The sequence below is a fragment of the Pteropus medius genome, unplaced genomic scaffold (genome assembly GCF_902729225.1).
Source record: "Pteropus medius unplaced genomic scaffold, Ma_sr-lr_union100, whole genome shotgun sequence".
Classification (NCBI taxonomy): domain Eukaryota; kingdom Metazoa; phylum Chordata; class Mammalia; order Chiroptera; family Pteropodidae; genus Pteropus; species Pteropus medius.
The window spans coordinates 3,446,786-3,471,739 of NW_024353909.1; the positions used below are offsets into that span (position 1 = coordinate 3,446,786).

The 24,954-nt window shown below is 43.5% G+C and overlaps 3 protein-coding genes across 10 annotated transcripts in view; 2 read left to right on the forward strand and 1 right to left on the reverse strand.

Annotated features, from left to right (window-relative positions):
- Nucleotides 1-18,890, forward strand: part of TXNL4B (thioredoxin like 4B) — a 36,990-nt gene extending 18,100 nt beyond the window's left edge. Inside the window, exon 4 of the mRNA XM_039851964.1 lies at nt 18,626-18,890. Coding sequence (XP_039707898.1) covers nt 18,626-18,857 — 232 coding nt within the window. The 3' untranslated portion in view covers nt 18,858-18,890. The remainder of the gene's footprint in view (nt 1-18,625) is intronic.
- Nucleotides 7,278-24,902, reverse strand: DHODH (dihydroorotate dehydrogenase (quinone)). Of its 7 annotated transcripts, none has more exons than XM_039851954.1 (10): nt 24,774-24,901; nt 22,680-22,892; nt 20,239-20,438; nt 17,667-17,749; nt 15,126-15,313; nt 14,405-14,518; nt 13,504-13,657; nt 13,181-13,340; nt 12,659-12,709; nt 7,278-8,591 (listed from the first exon to the last, which is right to left on the reverse strand). In XM_039851954.1, exons 1-10 carry the CDS (start codon nt 24,792-24,794, stop codon nt 8,588-8,590), a joined length of 1,188 nt encoding a protein of 395 aa, XP_039707888.1. In that variant the 5' UTR covers nt 24,795-24,901; the 3' UTR covers nt 7,278-8,587. The 7 variants fall into 7 exon arrangements, 6 of the variants coding, with proteins under 6 accessions (XP_039707888.1, XP_039707889.1, XP_039707887.1 ...); XR_005650464.1 differs by having other exon boundaries at nt 8,501-8,591; nt 13,622-13,657; nt 24,774-24,902; XM_039851955.1 differs by lacking the exon at nt 7,278-8,591 and having other exon boundaries at nt 11,220-12,709; nt 14,414-14,518.
- The window catches only part of PKD1L3 (polycystin 1 like 3, transient receptor potential channel interacting), a 70,427-nt gene continuing 64,497 nt past the window's right edge, over nt 19,025-24,954 (forward strand). Inside the window, exons 1-2 of one of the 2 annotated variants that reach the window (XM_039851923.1) lie at nt 19,025-19,530; nt 22,396-22,517. The gene's annotated coding sequence lies outside the window, so the exon portion shown is untranslated. Of the gene's footprint in view, nt 19,531-20,436; nt 22,518-24,954 lie in introns of those variants that run through there. The other variant, XM_039851924.1, reaches the window with a different exon arrangement.

A 24,954-nucleotide genomic window follows, 5' to 3' on the forward strand; every position in this document is an offset into this window, starting at 1 on the left:
TGCAGCAAACCTCTTTAAAACTTTTTTAATGCCATATTTTTAACAAGGATGTATCATATTTACTTTAAATATTTCCTCATTGTTGGGAATTTAAGGTGATTCTAATTTGTATGTTGTAAATATCTTACATATACACAAGGAAACAAAGTGGGAAACCAGGCTCATTTTATTCTGTGTGGATATACAATTGATGTAGCATTATTTGCTGAAAACATCAAATCTTAAGTGTTCAGCTCAATGAGTCTTTATATATGAATAACACCTGTGTAATCAACACTCAGAGTAAGATATAGACTATTTCTAACACCCCAGAAGGCTACTTTGGGTTCCTTGTAGTTGATACTCCGACCCCAAAAGTAACCACCGTTCTAACTTCTATCATGATAGAATAGTTATGCTTGTTCTTGAACTTTATATAAATAGAATCAAATAATAGTCATTCTTTGTTTCTGGCTTCTTTTGCCCAACATTATATCTGTGAGAATCATCCATATTGTCATAATAATTTACTTTTTTATTGCTGAAAATTATTCCATTGTATGAATAAACCATAACTAATTTATTCATTTTCCTCTTTATGGATGTTTGAATCGATTCCAGTTTAGAGCTATTATAAATAAGACTGCTATGAACATTCTCGCACATGTCTTTTGGTGGATGCGTGCGCTCATTTCTCTTGGATAAGTACCTTGTTGTGTTACACGGTAGACATATGTTTGGCTTTAATAGATACTGCCAAACAGTTCTCCAGTATACACTCCCACAAGCAGTAAATCAAGTTGCAGTTGCTCCATATCCTTACCAATGCATTTTAATTTTACCCATTCTCGTGTATGTGCAGTAAAATATAATGACTTAATTTGCATTTTCCAGATATCAAATGATATATAAGGCACTTTTTATATTCTTATTGGCCCATTTATATATCTTCCCTATGAAATGTATTTTCCTTGTTGATTTATAGATTTTTTAAAGATAATATGAACACTAGTCTTTTATTAAATAAATCTAAACATGTCCCATTCTGTGGCTTGTCTTTTCATTCTCTTAGTCATGATGAACAAAACTATAGAAGTTTTTAATTTTAGTAAGTCCTAGTTTATCAGGTTTTTTTATTTTCTGGCCAGCGCTTTTTGTGTCTTCATTATGAAATCTTTGCCTATAAGTCATGAGAGTGTTCTCCTAAATTTTATTCTGGAAGCTTATTGTTTTACCTTTCACATTTAGGTCTATGATCCATGTAGAATTAATGTTTGTGCATGATGTGAGATAAAAGTCCGAGTTTATATTTTCCATAGATAAGCAATTGATCTAGTATCATTTACTAAAATTATCATCCTTCACCCCTAAATTGCAGTGGTATCTTTGTTAAAAATTAGTGAGCAGATATGTGTTGCTCTCTTTCTCTGTTCTTTCAGGTCTACCATTGTGCTATTTTTTTATATTTAATCCGTAAGTTTTTTCTGTTATTTCTCCTTTCCTTCTCCTTTCCTGCCTTTTTGTATAACTCAGTTTTAAAAAAAATTTCCCCTCTCTTAACTCATTTTGTTATATGTTCTTGGATTATTTTTCTAGTAGTTACCCCAAATATTTCAAGCTATGAATTTTCAGCTTATTACAATCTACTTTAAGTTCATGCCTTTACCACTTCCCAAGTAATACAAGAACTTTACAACAGTTTAATTCTCTTTCTCTTCTCCCATCCTTTAGGCTATTTTTGTAATATGCTTTACACCTGTATATTATAACTCCCATAAGCATTTTTTAGAGCCAGTTGCTAGCATGTTGGTATGAGATCATTTGAAAAGCAAGTAAATAGAAGCCAAGGAGACAAATTCAGTGTTGTGGAAGTTTAAAGGAAGGTAAAATTCAAGAGAATGTTCAGAAAAACAAATTACAGAATTCAGTGAGCAACTACATATGGAGAGGGCAAGAAAAGACAAAGCTTGAAAATGACTCAAGGCTATAAGCTTAAGACTCAGGAAGGAAATCGATGCTACGGATAGGTATTGGAAGACTAGGGCTGGGACGTTAGGATTTGGGTAGGAAGAGAAAACACTGAGCTCAAGTTTTGAAATGAGTTTTATGTCAAATTGGGACTTGAAAGATGATCACTGGAAACAGAGGATCAGATGTGGAAATCATCTGAATATCAAAACACTTTTATTAGAAATTGTATGAGGAATGATTTTATCAGGGCACTGACTATAAAGAAGGAATATTCATTTGTTCATCAAATCTTTATCAAGTGTCTACAGTGTGCCTGGGTTTGCTAGATGCTGAGGATATAACAGGACAAAATCTCCTGGAGATGAGATTTTATTATAGAAAGACATACAATTAATGATGTCTTTCCAACTGTATCCATTAATCATCCTTTATATCTAATGAAAATAGCCTAAAGGATGGGAGAAGAGAAAGAGAATTAAATATATCTAATGAAGATATAAAGGATGATTAATGGATACAGATGGAAAGATATCATTAATTGAAACAGGGGAGTGTACTATATATAATAAGCAGAATCTGTAAGGATGCTGTCCATGAAACCTAGGAGTTGAAAAAAGCTTGAAAAAATAGTATTGAAGAAATACCATATTTTAACAGTTCCCAAACTTTGCTAGATCTCCTGGGAGCTTTTAAAAATCCTGATGCCCAGGTCGTACCTCAGCCTTATTACATCAGAATAAATGGGGGTGGACGCCAGGCATCAGTATTTTTCAAAGATAGCCAGGTGATTCCAAGTTCAGCAAACTTTGGGAACCAGTGCCATATTTTCAGCAAATTTAATATGCTATGAATTATATGAGAGAAAAACTCTGCCAATTAAACTCTAACAAAATGCTTGAGATGTCTAAAGATGTAAGATGCATCTCAATTTTGGAGATGTTAAAGATGGAAAAAATATCAGCGTCTCAGAATTGATGAAATTCTGTGGTCAGGAGTAAATGAGCAGCCATGAATGAAAAACCACTGGATTTTCCCAGGTGTGTACATGACTTAGAACAGAATAAATAATTGAGTGTTGGATTCAGAACAGCACATGTTCAAAATTTTAGTTTTTACGGATAAGAAAACTAAGCACATTCCCACTGAGACACCTCTTTCTAAGCTATCTCCTTAGTCACCAAGGACCAGGGACTGTGAGATCCTGCTGTGCCCAGAACACAGACATTGGTTCCCAACTGCACTTCTTCAGTGCCACCAGTTCTCTTAAAAATTGGGCCACTGGCAGACATACATCTGGTGCCTTAAGCTTTTTTAAAAGCTTCTGATTTCAAGCTATACTATAAAGCTATAGTGATCAAAACTGTACAATATTGGCATAAAAACAGAAACATAGATCAATGGAACAGAATAGAGATCCCCAAAATAAACCCATGCAAACATGGTCAATTCATTCACGACAAAGGAGGCAAGAATATACAATGGGAAAACGGCAGTCTATTCAATAAATGGTGCTGGGAAAACTGGACACCTACATGCAAAGGAATGAAACTGAATCACTATCTTATACATATACAAAAATTAACTCAAAATAGATTAAAGACTTGAGTATTAAGACCTAAAACCATGAAACTCCTAGAAGAAAACATAGATGGTAAGCTCCTTGACATTAGTCTTAGTGACCTTTTTTTGAATCTGACTCCAAAGACAAGGGAAACAAAAGCAAAAATAAACAAATGGAACTATATCAAACTCAGAAGCTCTTGCACAGCAAAGGAAACCACCACCAAGATGAAAAGGCAGGCTGATGAATGGGAGAAGGTATTTGCAAATCATGTATTCAATAAGGGCTTAATATCCAAAATATATAAACTCATACAACTCAATACCAAAAAAAAATTCCAATTTGAAAATGGACAAAGGATCTGAATAAACATTTTTTCAAAGACATACAGATGGCCAATGGGCACATGAAAAGATGGTCAACATCACTAATCATCAGGGAAATGCAAATCTAAACCACAATGAGTTATCACCTAATTGTCAGTGTGGCTATTATAAAAAGACAAGAAAATAAGAAGCTTTAGCGAGAATGTGGAGAAAAGAGAACTTATGCACTGTGGATGGGAATGTAAATTGGTGCAACCACTGTGGAAAACAGTACGGAGTTTCCTCAAAATATTAAAAAATAGAACTGCTATATGATCCAGCAATTTCACTTCCAGATACCTATCCAAAGAAGATGAAAATACCAGTGTGAATTTACAATATCCAAGGTATGGAAACAACCTAAATGTCCATTGATGGATGAATGGATAAAGAAGATGTGATATATATATATATATATATACACACACATACACACACACACACACACACACACACACACAGTGAAATACTGTTTAGCCATAAAAAGGAATGAAATCTTGCCATTCGAACAACATGGATGGACATTGAGGGTGTTATGCTAAGTGAAATAAGTCAGACAGAGAAAGAGAAATACCACATGATTTCACTTATCAAAACAAAACACAGACTCATAGATACAGAGAATTGATTAGTGGTTGCCAGAGGGGATGGGGGTTCAGGGTGCAAAATAGGTGAAAGGGACCAAACTTCTAGTTATAAAATAAGTCATGGGATATAATTTACAGCATAGGGAATATAGTCAATAACATTGTATTAACTTTGGGTGGTGATAGATGGAACCAGATTTATTGTGGTGATCGTTTTGTAACATATACAAATGTCGAATCACTATGCTGTACACATGAAATATAATACATGTCAATTACACTTCAATTAAAAATAGCTTAACAGTAGCATTAACTTGGACACTTTATAAATGAGAAACTTCCAACTTCAAAGCTTCTAAATCAAATACTATCCCCAGTCCAGTTTTCTGTCAATAAAGACAACCAGAGATAGCAAACCCACATAGTCGGTCCAAATTTTAAATATAATCTGTCTTTCCCAGTATAAAACTGGTCAGAGGTCAACGGTATGAGGATGTTTAAAAACTAAATCTATATTCAGAAGAATTCTTACCAATAGTCCTTAGTTTCTTCGACCAGAATTTATGGGACAGATATTTTTCAAGGTCCCAGGAAACAAGACAGAGGCCATGTTGGCATTTGTTTATTCGCCTTTATCACTATTACCCAGTAATACCTGATATACAAAGATGCTCAGTTCAGTTTGCTGAATTAAATAGGTGATAACCATAGACTTTGCCCTCAAAGAGTTCAGAGTAGGGGAAAAATGAGTACTAAATCATAATTAATGCTGCCTATCACATCAGCTTCTATCTGCAAAAAAGATCAGGACCACAGAGGCATAAAAGCTATCAGCAGAACCACCCCTACAAGTACCTTAGGAAAATACGCACTCACCTCGTAATAACAGCTAGTCTTGTGAGAGTTCTTACTATGCGCCAAGCACTGTCATGTGTGCCTTCTGTGTGTTTATTCATTTAATTCTTCAGCAGCTCCTAAGCAGTAGATCCTTCTATTATCTAATAACCCCTCAAATGGGCACAGAGAAGATCAGGAACTTGCTCAGGTAACACAGCTAATAGAGGAGGCAGGATCCAAACCCGGGCCAGGTCCTTGGCCACCCTGGGATGCTACCTCTCCTGTTTGATGAACTTCACAGAATTTTCAAGCCCCTCCACCCCCCCGCCCCATACACAATATTAGCCTTGAGTTCTCACCATTAGAGTCATTTTTAAGGGTCGAGATAAATCCTTTACCGAATTAAGACATTGTTTACCTGGAAGGGAAAACAAACTCACTAGCTAATCATATTAGCCAGGCTAAGGGTATCAGTTCTAAGTGGCTATCGAAGTCTATGAATAACTGTGTGTTTGATTAAAACCATGATCCAGGCAGTGATATCCAGCAGAGAGAGCAAAGAAGACCCGGAAGCACTGGCACCAAGCTGGAGGAGCCTGATGCTGTAAAGTGGAGGCTCCTCTAAGAATGAGCCACCCCACTCCCACACACACACTCCCTTACCACCCTACCGCCACCACCCCTGTCTAGGTTGGGGGATGGGGCACCACAGCAGGGAAACAGGCAAAGACCACATGAGCCATGACTCAGAAGTGTATTAGGAAATAGACCAAGGAAGCTTCTTGGCAAAGTATTTGGGAACAGTGTACCTTGGGAGCCAGCCAGGTTCTGGGTACAGTTGAGCCATTTACCTCAGTCCCATGACAGATCTCTCTAGAAGGAATGGTATTAAAATGAGTTTCTCCTTTTGAGCCATCAGTGCAAGAAATGGATCTGTGTAATTATGACCAGGAAATTGTATGAAATTAGTCCAGGTCACACAGAGAAATCAGTGCAGCTGCAGCTGGCTAAGCCCCCAGCGACTTCCCTCTCTGCTAGAGAGGCACTGAGCTCCGTCCACTGTCGTGGGGTGTGACCCGATAGGCTCTGGCCAGTCGTGTTTTATTTGTCTCTGAGACACTGAGAAGTGGTGGGAAAGTCAGTTATCTTTATCTCCACACGTAGCACAGCCACTGGCAGGAAGTTGGATCTCGGCAAGTGGTTGTTGAAAGAATGAGTGAAAGAACAAGTGAATAGGGGTCAGCCCTATTCTCTTCCTCTCTCTCTCTCATATCTATATTCACATGTGCGTCCATTGGATATAAATATGTATATATTTGCATGTGTGTGTTTGTTTTTTAATGGTTACATCAGAGTCTCAAAGATAGTTGAAATTCTGGCCGAACCACAGTGATTTCCTTTAGGTCTCCAGACTTGGGATCCACACCTTTTGCTCTGTTAAGGTAGGAAAATGGCACTAGATCCATTAAAGACTAAAAATTCCACATCCAAGAGAATGCTCGAAGCTTGAAGGCTGACCAGTTTCTCAGATAACCAGGGCTGAAATGGCAGCACCAAGGTTACGTGTGTTCCACATGCTTGGAGCAGGATGGATGTCATGCTGACCCAGGACACGTTCCGACCCTCCAGGCACAGCTGTGTTCCCGGACCCACCAAGGCAACCCCAGTGATTAATGGGCATCAGGTGGTGCGGCCAGATTGCCTTCACACATTGTAACTCCTTTTGTTTCCTGTGAGACACTTTCCAAATGGAGTTTTCAACTCCCAGAAAATCACTTCTCAGCTGGCAAGAATGCAGAGTTGCACGTTTACTGTGTTCCTCTCCTAAAAGCCCTGCCCTTTGGCGCCTTGCCCGTGCTGCTGCCCAGGGATCTCACCCACCGTGTGCCAATTCCAAGTCATTCCCACCCTGCTCCTGCACACACCCCTCTCAGACCTGCCCCCGGTGTCCTCTTCCATGTGACAAGCCACACAAACTTCATTTTCCACATTTTTTTTCATTTCCCACATTTATAATCACAAGGTTCTTAGAGAAATTTTCCCTGACTGCCAAGATTCATTCAACACTAGAGGGTAGGTAACATGATAGTCTGAGAACATTCTCACAGTGTACTGGCACCAGAAATGTACATCTGGAGGAAAGAGAAATCCTGAAGTGTGTATTAGCCAAGTAGAAAGCAGATAACATAACTTGCAGGCAAATGCAAGATTACAATAGGCCTCAATCTGGCTCTTTTATTAGCTAGAATTAAATGTGGCTAAATGTGAGCAAAAACCCTAATTCACAGTGACTTAAACATGAACGATTTTATTTTCTCAAATAAAAGAGGTGGAAAAGTAAGCAGACAGAGCTGGATCAGTTCTATGAAGCTCTTTCCAGCTTTCGCCTTTGGGTTGACCCTAATCCTCAGGTCTAAAATGGCTGCCAGAGCTCCAGCCATCATACTTATGTTCTAGGCAGCAGAAGACTTTGCAGAAGTTGCACACAATACTTTCACATATCATTGAGTAGGTTTTGGTCATATAGCCACATCCAGCTATAACTAGGATCAGGAAATACAGCCTTTATTCTGGGCCAGAATGTAGAACTGATTATACGGCAACTGGCCTCATCTCTTCAGAGATGACTGTTCTAGATTTTAAAAGACTAAAGAGACATATAGGTAAGCCTTGATGGACTACTAAAGATATTTTTAAGATGATAGGGAAAATTAGAATATAGACAGAATGTTAGATATCATAGACTGATAACTAATTTTCTTAGGTGTAATCATAGAATTATGTTTCATAGGAACATGTTCTTATTTTTAGCAGGCTATAAAGTAGTTAAGAGTGAGGTGTCCCGACATCTACCACTTCCTCCAAAATAGTTCATTAAAATACAGAATATAAATAGGTAAAGAGATTGATAGACATGGAAAAGATAGTAAGAATTACTGATAATAAGATAGGTGGAGGGGGTATGGATACTTATTACAGTATTCTTTCAACTTTTCTGCATGTCTAAATTTCTTATAATAAAAATTGGGGAAGAGTAGTTCTCTACTTGGTTTAGCCGTTTCAGTCTTTTTCACATGAGGCTGACTGCCTGCTGGTGACAGGGAATGATGTTCCTGACTGGCACTCTGGAGCCAGTCAGTTGAGAATCCCCGTAGTCTCGCCAGCGGGGATCTCAGAGCTTGTGGGGACTGGCAGAGAGAAGACTGCGCCTTAGCCCTCAGCTTCCGAGGGCCTTCTTCCCCCCGTCACCTGGAAGGCAGCACGGCAGCAAGGATCCACAAACGCCATCACCTATTTGAGGCAGAAGGTAGGAAATGAATCCAAGACGTCTTAGACAGCGGGGGCATCAGCAGTCTATCAGGACACAGGGCTACACTTGCCATTAGGAGAATCTGTCCTCCCTCCACTGTTTCTGCCAATATTATCTTAGGCACTTCGGTTTCCTCATCTGTACAATGGGGATCATAATTATTGCCTCACCCACCTCCAGGGCTGTCTGAGGATCAAAGAAGATATTGTGTCTGATTTGCTGTAAACTTACAAATGTGCAAGATTTTTAGGAAGGTGACTTTGCTTGTGCCAGAACTACTTCATCCTATTAGGCTCCCACGCAATGACCCTCAGACACCAGGACCAAATGAAAGTTTTCAAAATTCTGCTTGTGGTGGTTTGGAAACATCTGCACGAATTCTGACATTCCTCCCTTTAAAAATGGAACCTAATTCCCCTCCCCTTGAGTGTGGGCCAGACTAAGTGACTCGCTTCTAATACAAGTTCCCCCAGATAAAATACATGATGCCCAATTAAATTCGAATTTCAGATAAACAAGTAAATTTTAATATAAGTATGCCCTAATTATTGCATGGGATATACTTAAAACGTATTCATTGTTTATCTGGAATTCACATTTAATGGGGCATCATGTGTGTGTGTTTTACTAAAACTGGCAACGCTGTTCTAATGAATAGAATGAATGTGGCATAAGTAAGTGTATGACTTCCGAGACTAGGTCACAAGAGACTGCAGCTTCCACCTTGCTTCCAATTAGATCACTCACTCTGAGAGAAGCCAGACGCTGCAGCTTAAGGACACTAGGGCAACCCTATGGAGAGATTCACTGACGCCTCAGGCTGACAGCCAGCACTAACACAGGAGCCACGTGAGTGACCCATCCAGCCCCAGGTAAGCCTTAGATAACTGCAGCCCTGGCCAATGTCTTGATTACAACCTCATGAGAGACGCTGAGCCAGAACCACCCAATTAAGTTGCTCCTGAACTTCTGACCCATTGATACCCTGTGAGATAATAAATGGTTGTTTCAAACTGCTCCGTTTTAGAGCCTCAGGCTCAGCCCTGGCTGACACTGTGGTTCCTACAGAATGTTCTCCTCCTCTAAGGGACTCCAAGATTTGACCACTAGACCCCGCTCTACCACCTTCTATCAGACAATCAAGTTCCCAGGGCAAGTGTCTATGAAAGCTTTTCAAAAAAGTAATGGCACACAGTAGGAAGTCTATCTGTTAATAGAAGGTGAATTTTTGAGAGAAAAGAAAAGGTGAAAAGGAATTAATACTTTTCAGAGGTATTCAGGGGCCCAGTTCTGCTGATTCCTAGCTGCCAGGTTTGGAGAAGTTATTTAATCTCTCAAAGCCCTGGTTTCATCTGTAAATACAAGCTGGTTATACCTATTTGCAGGACATTCCTGGTGATTAGAGATATTAAAAGTAACATTTATTAGGAGGGTAGGATGCGTTAAGCACTACTGTGCTTCATATTTAATCCTCATAACATCCCTTTGAGATGGGTACTGTGCTTCTCCCCATTTTACACATTAGGAAAATGAAGCACACAAAATTTACATGATTGCCCATGTCTAATAAGTACATAATGTGCCTGGCATGTCATATGCATCTTTGTAAAAGTTGTTAAGGTATCATTTAATCCTCTAAACCACTGTTTTTGCAGGTGAGAAAATAGGGCCTCAGCGGGGTTCGGCGAATCTCTGGAGGCCAACTTCAAGTCCCCACTCTCCCCCAATCCATGGTGATTCACGGAGTCACCAGCACATTCTGAGACCCTCCTGTCCCCGCCCTGGCTGGGATGGTCATCCTGATATCCTCCCACTCCCAACCGTTCCCCCTGCTGGGCTCCTAGCTCTCAGAAGTTGGAGAGTAACTAACTGCTGCCCCAGAATGGGAGGGACCAGACACCTAAGTGGGAGGCCATAATTCACATCTGACCCACACACCGATTTGGATGGACTGGCTCTAATTTTAAACACTGGAGTTACCATATCTAACATGCAGATTTCCACCTTCTCTGATCAAATGAGATACCAGCTGGCCTTCCTGGGTGGCAAGCCACCTTGAGTGAAGAGCCGGGTACTCTTTGAAATAGAGCCCGGGCCCACTGCCACTGAGAACGGACCTGAATGAAACCCCAGTGTCATGCACACTTGATTTTCCTGAGGCACTGAATAAGCTCCGCCAACAACCTTCTGAGCTATCCAAGACATGCCCTTGGCCATGCCCCCCACCCCCATCTTCAAAGTAGCAACAGGACTTTCATGATTCCCTCTCATGCTTCCAATCTGTCTTTCTTCCCCCAGAGAAAACTCTCTGCTCTTAAAGGGGCCTGTGTGATTAGATCAGACCTACCCAAATCTCTTATCTTCTGGGAGGTTCCTATCTTAAACCGCATAACAATCATGGGAGTGCTATCTCCTCATATTCTTAGGTTCCAGGGATTAGGGCAGGGCATTTGTAAGGGGGTGGGAGGCATTTTAGGGGTTCTGCCTCCCACATGTCCTGATTAGATGGAAGTAATGTATCAGTGCTGATACTCCGATTTTGATGGTTGTATTGTGGTTATGTAGCAGAAGATACTCGTTTGCAAGAAATCCACACTAAAATATTCAGATGATCGGGCATCAGATCAGCAATTTACTCTCATATGACTGAGTATTGAATAATAGTTCTTTGTACTGTCCTTGAAACAATTCTATATGAATATGCAGATAGATGAAAAAGATAGCTATGGATATACATGTTCATAGATACAAAGAAAAATGTCTGGAAAAATCTAGATAGATATAAAAATTAACCAATTAGCTCTGGGAAGTAGGATCGAGGGGTACAGAGGTAGACAGCTTTTATTTGGAGGCTGTATTGTTTAAATTTATATTTGAGTAGGCATTATTTTCATAGTGAGATAAAAACCAGGAAAAAGATCTTTGAAAAAAAACAACAGGAGCCTGGCCGCTGGTTTCTTGGCAGAGACTGAGTGGATGGAGGAAGGGCCACGCTGGGCCGAGATGAAAAGATGAGGCAACAGGACTCGTTATCATTATTGCACATATATTTCTCAGTATCTCCACAGAGATACCGAGAAATCACTTTAAAATACAACCTGTACTACGGCGATGGGAACGAAGGTGATTTTTCTGTTGACATCAACAGCTCTTCCCAGACAGGGTTTCTCTTCACCATTTGCTTTTCGGTATTGAAAAGATTAGCATTTCTCTATTTCGTTAGCTAATGACTATACCTCTTTGGCCTCTTGTCTAGTATCTTCAAGCACCTTGAGAATCTGTCTGCGTAAGGGCACCTCAGGTCACAGACATGAAAGCAGGGAGTCAGCAAGCACATTCCTTGTGATGGGTTAAATTATATCTCCCCAAAACTGGTTATGTTGAAATCCCCCAGTACCTCACAGTGTGACCTTATTTGGAGACAGGGTGTTTACAGAGGTAATCAAGTTAAAATGAGGTCACTGGGGTGGGCCCTAATCCAAAATGACTGATGTCCTTATAAGACATCAGGACACAGACACTCAGAAGAAGATGGTATGAAGACCCTGGGAGAGGATAGCCATCCACGGCCCTTTTCTTACAGCTTTTGTTTCTGTTGAAATAGTTTCAAAATAAAGTTAAAATTAACAAAAAATAAAGATAGAATGAAAGAGAGTCAAGCTCCTGGGAAGCCCGCCTCAGAACCCGAGTAGCAGAGGCCCTCCAGAAAGGGCTGAGACTTAAATCCAGGTTTGAAATGGCTTTATTACCCCCTCCCACCCCCGCCAAATATCTAATGTCCTTGCAATATTAAAGGGTCGTAGGATTTATGTCTGGAAAAAGCCCTAAATGCAGTTCATGGCTTGACTGGTGATTGAAGAAAGCCTTGTGTTGATTTGGAGACCCTCACAATTGGCTTTTACAGCCCAGCCTGGCCTCAGAGAAAGGGCTCTTGGAGTTTGGGGGTGTGGCTCGAGGCAGAGTCCCTCCTCTTTTGATCCAGCCACAAAGGCTCGCCTGAGTTAGTGGGAAGTTTCCGGATCACACTTCCCACGGATAATGTCCTCACCTCCGATGATCTGCTCCAATGGCATCTGTGACTCTGGTAAAACCTTGCTCCCTGGAAAAAGAAAACAAAACAATTTCAGCAAATAGTGAAGGACGGGCTCTATTCTTACCGGAAGCCTGGGCTCTATCTGCTCCATGATGGCACCTGCCTTTCTCTCCTTAACACAGACCTCATGACTCCAACAGTCTCCACCCAGGGACCTAGACATGAACATCCAGGTCTTCAGGAAGGCAGTCAGTCCCAGACATCAAGCCAGGGTTACTGAATTAATGGCAATGCCACCAGAACTCCTCGGGCCTATAGACACCTTTGCCTTGAAAGTTAATCTTGAATTCATGACATGCCTTGTCCTTCGTCAAAGGAGCAACAGAGTAATTTGCCCCTGCGTTTGCAATATACCCTTCAAATCCTTTTTCCATGAAAAATAAATAGACGGATGAATAGCATCCCTTTTTGACTTGAGTCATTCTGCAATGATAACCACATGAACTTTTGTTTCAAGCCACAGGCGGCCCCACTTACCTCAAAAGGGCCTCCAGCTCTCGTTTGACTCTGCCCACCACGGGTGGCCCCCGGTAGGTGAGGGCCGTGTACAGCTGTACCAGGGAGGCCCCCGCCCGAATCTTCTCCAGTGCATCTTGCCCGCTGCTGACCCCACCAACTCCGATGATGGGGACTCTGCCTGCAGAGAAGCACAAGGCAACACTGAGGAAGGGCGAGAACCAAGAAGTCAGTATGGCTTCAGCCCTCGGGCCCCCTGCTGACTACAGCAATTCACGATTCTGATTGTGACCCCAGGGCCTGAGCCACACACAAATCTGAAGACACAGACACCAGCTCCTTGCCTTGGGTGAGTGCATACATCTCCCGGATGGTTTGTGTTGATAAATCCCGGAGGGGCTTCCCGCTCAGCCCTCCTGTTTCAGAGCGCAGGGCACCCTGGAGGCCGGCAGGGCGACTTACTGTGGTGTTCGTGACAATCAGTCCATCGATACACAACTGCAGTGTGAGACAGAGAAAAACCCCTCCAGTCACGACACTGACAACCGAGAGAGGCTTCCCCGGGGGTCTGAGCCAGGAGCCAGGCCAGGTGCCCACACCACAACCCAGACGCAAGATCTCACTGTTCTTCTAGAACAGTGTCAGAATGAGCCTCGACAGGACAAACAGCTGCCATCACACTCTGACCACCCATAATGTTCCACTGCGACAGGATTTAATCCTCACTACAACCCACTGCAGACTGTCCTAGAACCCAGGACTGTCAGGCTCGGTCTGTTTCTACTGCTCTCCTATAAGACAGAGACCTGGTGTCAGACTGAAGAGAGAACACGGGCATACCGTGCAGATATTGTGGGTTTGGTTCCAGACCACCACAACAAAGTGAGTCTCGCAATAATGTGAGCCATAATCCTTTTGCTAGTGGGGGGTCTTGCCTTCAATTTATAAAAACTTCAACACCTGAGATATGCTTGTACTCCAGTCTGAGACTGGCCAAGGGTGCAAGCACAAGCCTTAAAGCCCTGGCTGGTGAAGAGGAGGAAAGAGAGGAGGGAAGAGACCTGAGAAAAAGACTCCTTCATTTATTCAAACATCTGCTTTTTATTATATTATGAATTACGCTGTGACAGACCCCAAACAAGCCCTCGGTATCACAGAAACCACAGGCTGGTCTGGGGTAGCCCGGCTGGCCCACTGGCCTTGAGCAGCAGGGAGGGACCGACACTCCCCAGCCCCGACTCGCACCTCTCTCACCACACTGGCGATATCCTCCTTGTCCTGGGCCGTGAGGTCGGGCGCGATCTTCACCAGCAAGGCCGGCTTGTGCGCACTCTTCAGGGCGTCCCTCTCCTGCCGCACCTAGAGCAGCATGCGGCCAGCGATGAGGACCCGAGACCACAGCTGGAGGGTGCAACTGTGACCTACTGCAGATCAGTGTATTTTCACCATCAACTATCAAACTAAAGCATGAGCCATTTCTCCTTTTCAGGAAACACAGCCCTCAGTTATGCAAAAGACCCCATCAAGGCAATTCCATTCTCTTGAACCAGTAGGCCCCGTGATTTAATCCTAATATTGTCATTGACTTCAACTAATATATTAAGGTTGATTTAGACTTTTGTTCCTAAAAGAGATAACAAAGTAATGCTGTCAGGAGTACTGTGTGATGAAAAGTCATTCAATTCATTCATTCTTTCAATGTGCTAGATGCTAGGGACGGTGATAAATACAAGACCTGGTCCCTCTCATGGACCTTATGGTTTAACAGCTGGGACAGATAACTGAGCAGTGAATCACTATTAGCATAATCAGTGTTATGATAGGGGATTAGAGGTATAGTGAGGGATGCTAACTGGTCCAGGTGTTAAGGACAGTCCCTAGACTGTGACAGTGGAACTTTGCCAAGGAGAATGAACAGCAGGTAGGACAAGCTGGTGCAGCAGGACCTAGAGATGTAATTTCCCACCTTGGTCAGCAGGTGGCGCAGCTCAGCCTTTCCCTGAAGGCTCCGCAGCCCAGCGGTGTTGGGACTGGACACATTCACTACCAGGTAGTCAGCCAAGGGGCCCAGGACTCGAACCCCCTCTGCATAGTCCGAGGCAGCATCCGCCGAGGTCTTATTCTTCCCCAGGTTTATCCCCAGCGGCAGCCCATCTGCAAATATCGCTGGTCAAGATTTTGTTCCCACACATTTCCTTGATATGAACAGCCCTTGTCAAGGCCTTCCACCTTCAGTGAGAATGTCCCGCCCAGCTGACCAGCACTGTGGACTGCTGCATGGTGCTGCTGCCCAGTGAGCAGGAAATAGCTCGCCACCTCTGTCTGCCTAGCAATGTTTGGGCAAAGATGTTTTACTACATCGCACCCTTTTTCTTTTTTTTAATGTAATGGAAAATGGAAAAATTCAGAACGTAAATACTAGCGATAAAAAAAGGTAGGGCTCATAAATGTAACACAACTGAGAACAGAGAGAAATCAACAGGCGTGTCAGAAGGGCCAACTGTTTACTCTCAACCGGAGCTCATTGGACTTGGGTCGAATGACTGGGTGTGCAGTTGTGAAGAAAAACCAAGCTTAAAGGCTATAAAACACTGGAAAATATTTTCAGTTATCATGCCTGAATGCAGAGGTATAATTATTTTATAATTTCAGTTCTCTGAGAAGGGCCTCCCCCTTATAACTGGGATGACTACACATCCCAGTGCTCCCCGGACAGCCCTGGTTACGCCTGCAGCCTGGGCAAACTTATTAATGCCTGCCCCCTTTCACTCTCAGAAGTGTCTCGATTTGCACAGTAAGTAGTTCAGCCACCTTACTTAAAAATCCATGGGATTATCAGGTGACTTGCATTTTGGACTTTCAGATAAATGCGTTTCAGAAACAGGCTGTGCGTGAAAGCAAGGTGCTGTCTGTACTTCTCCTAAGATAACATCTTCTCTGTAAAGGTCAATGGCATGCCAGTGGTGCCAGCTATTTTTCCCTCTGATGGTTGGGAAAAGGCCTGAAATATCAAGTTAGTCCACAAAACATGTGTCAGATCAGGGAGGATCAAAGGACATCTAGTCCTGCTAACCACTTTTCATACCCTAAACTGTAGTCGTCCTTTTATCAGCTTGAAAGTAAATGAGATTTGAGTAGCTAATTGTGTGTGAAAAGCTAACTGTGGAGGAGGGTTGTAACCCATTAGACAAAGGTTATATAAGGTCTCCAAGCTTCCCAAGTCTAGCCTCCATCAAGCCAAGGGCATCTGTAAGCTCTCATTCTTTTCCACACGGGTAAACTGGCTTGAGAGTATCGCTTTCATGTAGCTAATGGATCTTTTATTAGTAGTCATCTGCCCAAACTGACAAGATTTTGGAGTTAGACAGAAATTGCTGAATTACTCTATCCCCAGATGGTACCACAGCTTTTGTCAACTCATGTTCCTTGGCATGGTGCTAGCAATAAGCTGTCTTCAAGGCTTCTAGCTGCTGCCAAACACTATGTGCAGAGCTCTGCTATAGGATTTTGCCTCACTCCAATGAATGTTAGTGCCAGAGTGGGGGGTGAGGGGACAGGTAAGGGGGGACGAGTAAGGAAGAACGGGAGAAGGCTGGTATAAAGAACACCGTGGACAATTAAAAGGAAAGAGAGGCAAGAAGGCAGGAGAGTATCGCAAACTGTGAAAGTCACACTGTGACCTTCAAAGTTCCCCAAACGGCAAGGTTTGTAGCATAGCAGGGTCTGGTTCTGCCTAAGCCGGGGATTTCTAAACAGAGTCACTTCCTACTCCCCACATCAGCCTTGGCCCTTTCAGCCTCCTTCCTGAAATGAATCATATCCAGAGGTTTTTCTCACTAGGATATCTGATGAGACTAAAACATCCTGGAAGGAGTTCCAGAGAGAGATCCAATGAGGAGAAAGGTCACGGCCCCAAATAATCCCAAAGGACACTTGGGCGCTTAGTGCATCCTGAGGGACAGCAACACGGAAAGCCCCAGGGAATAAACACCAGCATCTCCGAATGGCCTTCAAAAATGCATGGTGTTTCCGAACTCCCAAATGCCAAGAGTAGTTATCCCTGAGTGGGGAAGAGCGTGAATAGTTTTTATTTTCTTCTTTATGCCTCTCTGTAGTTACTAACACTTCTATAATTCACACGCATTATTTATATAATGGACAAAAAGACAACAGAGCAGGACAAGGAAGATGGCATTCGAGCCACACCCACATCTATGTGATCAGAGGAGCCACGACGTTTTGCTCCCTTCCGAGCTGCCCAGTTAAGATACAACATAGGTTACATAACAAGGCAGAAACTAAGTGCATCTTTGCTAAATTGTGAAATTCCGTTAAAATCTTGGATACCGGTGGAACCAGGAAAATTCCTCTAAGAGAGGAGCCCTGAGTTCTGTAGTGTTTTTTCTATTGCTCAATCACATTTATGTCATTAGGAATGTACCAGACCTTTCTCCCACATTTCCTTCCAACCAATGAAGAAAGCCCCTCTAATGCAGCCCCACTTTACCTTCTGTGAGCCTGGCCTGTGTCTGCTGTCTGGCCCGTAACCTGTGTTCCACCACTGAGAACCCGTGACTATTAAATCCGTATCTGTAACACACAAGCAGATAGAAGGGACAAGGTTAGAGCCCTCAACCAGAAGAAAAAAGACATGGCTCCATGGCCATACATAGGACTTTTAAAAACAGAAAAGAAAAAAATGAAAGTCGGTTCTTAAGAACCGCAAGATCTAAACACCCTTGACCTCCTAGAGAACTTGTCAGAACACTATTAAACACAAAAGGAAAGATTAAAACTTGCAAATAAGCCACCCAGCCAACTAGCACTGGATACAGCCCGGACTCAGCCACATAGCTGCCCCAGACTGTCTGGGCCCAGCCCCCACTCCTCCTGGCCTTTGCACCTCCACACACACGCCCAGTGGAGCCCTCACCTCTAACAATTCCTTCTTCCCACCTCCTGGAATCCATCCTGCCAGCGTTTCCCTGTCCTTTCTGCCTATTCAAATCGTCCCCTCTTCCTGGCCCAGATCACACACTCCCTCTCCTCCTTGCATCAAACTCCCAGACACAAATGCGTCACCTCCTGCCATTCACTGAGCAGTCTGTAACTGGTCTTTCTAAGTCCCCCTCCTGGATTATAATCTTCTTTAGGACAAAGGACATATCTCACTTTTCCATCACCCTGCTACTAGACATTCCATAAAGACAGTAACCTCATCTCTCTTGCTTAACTCCGTCTCCCTAGCCCCACTGTAGGTTGTTGACCTGTTGGCCATTTCTCCCTTCCTTCCTCCCCTGATACTGGGTGAAAATGGCAATGACTCTTTTCCAGCCATGCTAGCAACTGAAGTATGAACGTGTGACTGGGCGTGGTCACTGAGGCACACAGTGATAACTAATGGGGAGCTTCTGGGAACTGCCCCTCCCCCAAAATCTAGGATTCCTTTTCCCTTTCTGCTTTCAGACACGCACGAGAGGACGCAATGCTTGTAGCTGGGGTAGCCATCTCACAAACGAGAAGGGAAGACACAGAGAAGTTGGCCCAGAGTCCTGACATTGACCTGTTGCTCGACCAACCCTGGAGCTGCTTGCTACACCTGTTATGGAAGAAAATAACAACAAATGCCTATTGTTTAAGCCACTTTGTTACTTGCAGCCAAAAACCTAACAGATGCAATGGCACAGGCATTTGCTGACTTAATGAATAAAGTCATCCATTCATTCAGCAAGAGTTTATTGAGCACCCACTCTGTGCCAGATAGAGCAAGAAGGGTGAATACACAGTGCTCCGGAGCACAGGCTCCCCACTTGCAGCCACTGCTCATCCACAGGATTCTGCCAAGAACCGTCACCCTAGTACTTTCAGTGACTTGGACGTTCTGAAGATTTCGACCCCAGCGTGCAATGCAGCAGAATGATCAATAACTAGATCACTAATGCTAGAAAATTTCCCTGAAACAACCACAATAAAGCGGGAAGTGCAGCCAAATAAACTTCCCACAGGTCAGCCTTCCAGAAGGCCATTAATGGCCCCAAAGATGCCTATCAAAATCTCCCTAAGGAGGCACTTCACAATACTGTTACCGAAAAGTAGGAACTTCTTCCCCTTCTGGGTTTGCTGTAATGAAAATTCCCCAGGGATTATGAAGAGGTCTTTAAACAGTCTAGAAGGATCTCTCTTACTAAAAGCAGCTGTATATGTAATACATGAAATTTTCCAGTTCGCTGAAGGCCAGGGCTGTGCTGTCCAATACAAGAGCCACTCACTCAGCACACGTGTTACCAAGCACTCGAAAACGAGGCCAGTCCACACCAAGAAGTGCTGAAGACAAACGCTGGATTTGGAGGACTTGGTACAAGGAAAAGAAGGTAAATAGCTAATTAATCATTTTTAGATTGAATATATGTTAAAACGATATTGGAGGGAGACAGAAAAGAGTAAAAAGGATCAAATATATGGTGATAGAAGGAGACCTGACTTTGGGTGGTGAACACACGATACAATATACTGATGATGTATTACAGAATTGTACACTTGAAACCTGTATGATTTTATTAACAGTGTCGTCCCAATAAATTTAAATTTAAAAAATATTTAGAATATATTATTTTAATTAAGTAATATAATTAATATAATTGACTATATTAATTGAAATTAACTTCACGTATTTCTTTTTACTATTTTATCATAGTATTTTTATCAATATACTAGATTATTTTAAATTACATATGGGGCTCGCATTATATTTCTACTAGACAGAGCTGGGCAAGGGCACTGGAGTAACAATATGGAAAAAACACAAACTCTAAAGTCAAATGAGCCTAAATCTGTACTAAGTTCTCCTGCTTATGATCTCATGGTTGTGGCTAAGTTATATAGTTTCTTCGAGACTCAGTGTGTATATGTGTCAAACTGAAACCCTAAAACCTGCTTTTGTGCCTGGCACATGGTATATGCTCAACATGGTTCCTGAACATTCCAAATGACAGAATAATGTCCACATTGTATGACAGGAAACATCCCGAGAACCCTGCTGGGAAGAAGACATCCCTATTACCTCTGGGCCCCTCACCTACCTGTTAATGACAGCTTGGTCCTCAGGGAGGCGGAAGACTCTGGGTTTGGGGTTTCCTTCCTGAGGTTTTGGGGTAACACTGCCTATCTCAACAAAACCAAAGCCCATCTTGTAAAGTCCATCCACAGCCTCCCCATGCTTGTCAAATCCTGCAGCAATTCCTACTGGATTTCGGAACTTACGGCCCAGGACTCTCACTTCCTAGGGAGAGGGAGACAAAGTCAAGAGGTACACAAGGCTATACCAAGGTCTCCTAAGGTGTGGCCCCCGGCACACCTATGTCAGAATTCCCTGGGGAGCTTGTTAAACATCAGATCCCTGGGCCCATCTCCAGACTAAGGGATCAGAGTCTGGGGGATGGTGGGCGGAATGGAGCTCTGAGGGAATCTGTTTTTAACAGTGCTCTCCAGGTGATTCTGATGCCTACTGAAGTTCAAGAACAATCGGGCTTTGTCATCCATGACCAAGACTGAGGAGAAAAACAGTGTTTCCACCACAGGTTGAGCAGGAGATGGACACTGTCTTTTCCAGTCATAGTTAAAATCCATCCCTCCTTATCCACTGTCCTTGGTGGGAGAGTGGCTCATTGGTGTCAGCCCCTAGCTAGTTCTAGTCTGAAACAGTGTCAAGCAGCAAATCCTTGAATCAGCTTAGAAAGTCAGACCCACCGGGGTCCCTCCTCAGCCAGGCCGATCCGAAGCCCCAGCGATTTCCCAAGACCCTGCGGGCACTAGAGGGAAGAAAGTGGTCAGCTGAGCAGACCTGACTGCTGGGCTCCAGAACCAGGCAGTGGCCGGAAACAGGTTCTTCCCTGTCAGACAGAGGGTGGATTCCAGATTGTTCTCTAGAATGAGAGAGAGTGAGGCCTAATTACTGTCAGGTCTGGACTGACTCCTAAGTAATTCAGGATTCCTGCCCTGATGGAGCCAGCAAATCCAGTAGCAAGACAAATACTTTAAAAGGTGTGAAAGAAATCAGGAGCTGTGTCACAAAGCCAGTGATTGCCAATGGAATCCATCACTATAGCCACGAAAACCTTTGCCAGGACTAACAACGAACTCCAAGGGCAGGCACCATCTAGTCCTGGATGCAGTAGGTAGAAAGGCTATTCCAAGAAGGGAGAGTGACGAAAAGTGAAGGTAAAAGTGTGTACCTCATGGACTGTGAGGCAGCAAGTGTGGCTGGACCAGCGGGCCTTGCTCAAGGACAACGCCTCAACTCTGGCTGCATGACAGGATCCCCAGGGAGCTTTCAGTCCTCACTCCCAGAGATTATGGTTAAGTGGCTCTGGCATCAAGCCAGAGCATCTGTATGGTCCAAAAGTACCCCCAGGTGATTCTAATACACAGCCAGGACGGAGAACCACGAATTAGGGAAATGGTAGACAGCTAACACTAGAAAGTTAAATTGAGTGAGATTATCAAGAGTCCTGGCTGTCAGTTGAGTCTGGACTACAGCCTAAACAATGAGTTGCTGGAGGTGGGACCCACATAGCAGTGTTTAGGACCACAGCTGAAAGGCCACATTTGCTCTCCCTATCGGCGATGTTTATGGGACATAGCTTTGTACCTCCCCCCGACATAACCTCACTTCCCTCCAAATCCAACTCTTTCCTCACTCCTGTTACGCAAGGTTCCAGGACTCGCAAACTAGCAGTTTGGGATGAGGAAGGCTTAAGGAAAAGAATGTTCTTTCTGATTCTACAGTGCATTTCAGTGCTTAAGTATGCTAAGCCAGGTAAAATGCCACATCTGCTCAAAACTGCAGGATGGAGAAGTGAAAGGGATTCTTAAACAAAAAGGGAAAGTGCAGAGAAGGGTCCCTTTGATTTACAGTAGGGACCCTTCACCAAAGAGGTCTGAGTGCTGCTTGTTTGTTGTCCTTATATTCACATCATTCTGATGTCTCCCATTTCGTAAGAAGTCTTTTGGACAGCTTACTCATGGATACAGATTCTAGGAGGACATGGATTCTTCTGTTTCATTTGCTGCAGTACCCTGGTACCCAGAACAGTCACAGGCACATGGTGGGGCCCATGTGTTAATGTAGGGCTGAATGATGCTGGGACAGGGTTTATATGCCTTCCTCAAAGGGCTTGCCTAGAAATATCTGTCACCCTAGATATTTAATGACTCTGGCATGCTTATGTATTTTGCAGAGGTGAAAACTGAACTACCTGAGACCTTAACAAGGCAGGCTAGTGGCTAAGGAGACGGTTGCCAAGTCAGATTCCATGGGTTTGAATCCTGACTCAGCCAATTCCCAGCTGTATGACTTTGGGTAAGTCACTTTACTCTGTGCCTGTTTCCTGCTCTGTAGATAAGGATGACAGTTTTTCACTGGAGCTAACTTGGGACTCTGCTTTTCAAAAGAATCAGCCCCAGCTGTGTAAATTAGGGGACCTTCACTTTGTATTGCAAAAGGTGTTCCAAGAGCACCTACCAGCATGTCAGAGTCTTGAAATGTGGCACGAGGAAGAAGCCCCAGGGAGGTGACACGAACAGCCAGCCTGTGGGCTGACTCAGGGTCCAGCAGCCCCTGCAGAGTCGGCATCAAGTGTTCAGCATAGAAATACTCATCACCCGTGGCTGTCAGGTAGGAGGCAAAGAGAAGTCCTCCGCCCCCCAGGATGACCAGGGCATCCTGGGCCCGCTTCTGGAAAAAAAAAAACACTGGCCCTCAACGCCCGCCTGCAGCGCCCTGTCTGAGCCCTTGAACACCCCCACACAGAGGACATAATGACATATAACCATGAACTGATGTCCCTAGCTTTCTGCTAAACCTGCTCTCCTTCATTTCTAGTCTTGTGCACACATTGGCCTCTACAGTCAGAAGCTGTGTCTACACTTCTGGCCCTCAAGGACTCCGGGCCAGAGGTTTCAAAAGTGACAATACTGCCTGCTAAGGGACATGTGGTGGGCATTTGGGGGGAATGCTAATAGATTTAGTAGGCAGGAATCAGTAGTCAGACATCCTGTATTGTTTTAGACTTTAAGACACATGAATTGTCCTGGTCCTGTATGACTGTTGAACGTCCTACTGACACTCAGTAGATAAAAAGTATCTACTCCTATTATCTGATCCTAGAACCAAACTATATTTCACCAAATAAATACAAACTATCTCCTTTATAGTTTTTATGTACATTGACTTTTCCAGAAATACAATTTCCTTGTAAATTGAGGGATGACTACATTTTTGCACAGAACATTACCAAGAATTGTTCACTATTTCAGAAAATCCCATCAGGAATGGTATGGTACTTTGGTTGGGGCATATTACAAACATACCTGTAGCACTAGAATTTCTAAGTAGAGGCTTAAACACATAACTATCTCACTAGGTGAGTCATGCCCTAACATTTACATATTGAAATACATATTTTATTACAAATTACTTTCATTTCTCCTTTATATTCCAGTTAGGACATATGTTGACTATTAAAAATTATACATAGAAAGATTATAAATAAATTCTATTTCAGGATAATAAAGAGGATTGCAAAATACTTTTTTTAAAGGTGCATTAGGTCTTATCGGGTCAAGAACCACTCTCCTAATTTAAATGTGGTTCATACTTTTCTCTATCACTTCCAGACGCTGAGTCATTCACTCATCCATTCGATCATTCGTCAAATAGTGATTGACCACTCACAGGCCGGCTAAACAGACCAAGTCCCTTCCTTCATGGGGAGTACAATCTCATGAGGAGACAGAAATCAATGATCATGCAAATATATAACTATGACAATTGCTATGAAGAAAAAAGTATAGGGTAATGGAAGAACCCAACCTAATCTCAGAGGAAGATAGAGGCTTAAGGAAGTGACGCTGATATTTAAAGGATAAATAGGAGTTAACTAGGAGGCATGGGCGGAAGAAAAAGTGGCAGAGGAGACTGTGATGCACCCAAGGAATGGGGGAAAGAGAAAGGTTTATTTGGAACCGCGGAGTAAAAGTATGTCTTAAAAAGAAGCTGGGGAGACAGCGGTCTTGGCCAGAATAAAGATTTCGGTTTTGTTCTCTAAACAAGGAAGTGACACGATCAGATTTGCCTTTTTGGATTACTCCTTGCTGTTAATATAAATAGCTCCTAGTCTCCAGATTGTAGGAACGCCTCCTTAATGTCAATCAACAAATATCTGAGCACCGTTACAAAGGGCCCTCGGCCTAAAATTATATCTAGAGGGTTGGGACCGCGCCTTCTTGTAATTTCATTCCACGTTGGATGCTGCCCACAGTGGTAGGCGGCCATGTGATCACTGCGCGACCCTGTGCCACGTTCCATAAGTTTGGCCCACGTGCGCTGACAAAGATCAGCATCAACCCAGACACGCACGTGCTGTTTACACACACAGACCAAGTACACGTATACAAATGCACACGCATGAGCCTTTGCAGAGACACACGAATGGGCCCACGATCTCGGGCGGACTCCCGTTCACACTTGGCCTGGGCCAGCCCGGCGTTCTCCCCTAGCTCTGCTCTCGCTTCGACTCTCCCTCGCTTCCCCAAGAGCTCCAATTTCCAAACTCACTTTCAGCTGCCTCCACGCCATGCTCCTTCCGCCACTGGGCCCGCCTCTGTCTCGTTTGCATTGGCGGAGATGGCGGGGAGAGGGAGGGCCCCGCTTCGCTCCGAGAGTTTGGCTGGACTACGGCGGCGCGCGCACCCGCGAGGCCCCGCCCCTTCCGCCGCCGGCCCAGCTTCCGGCGGCC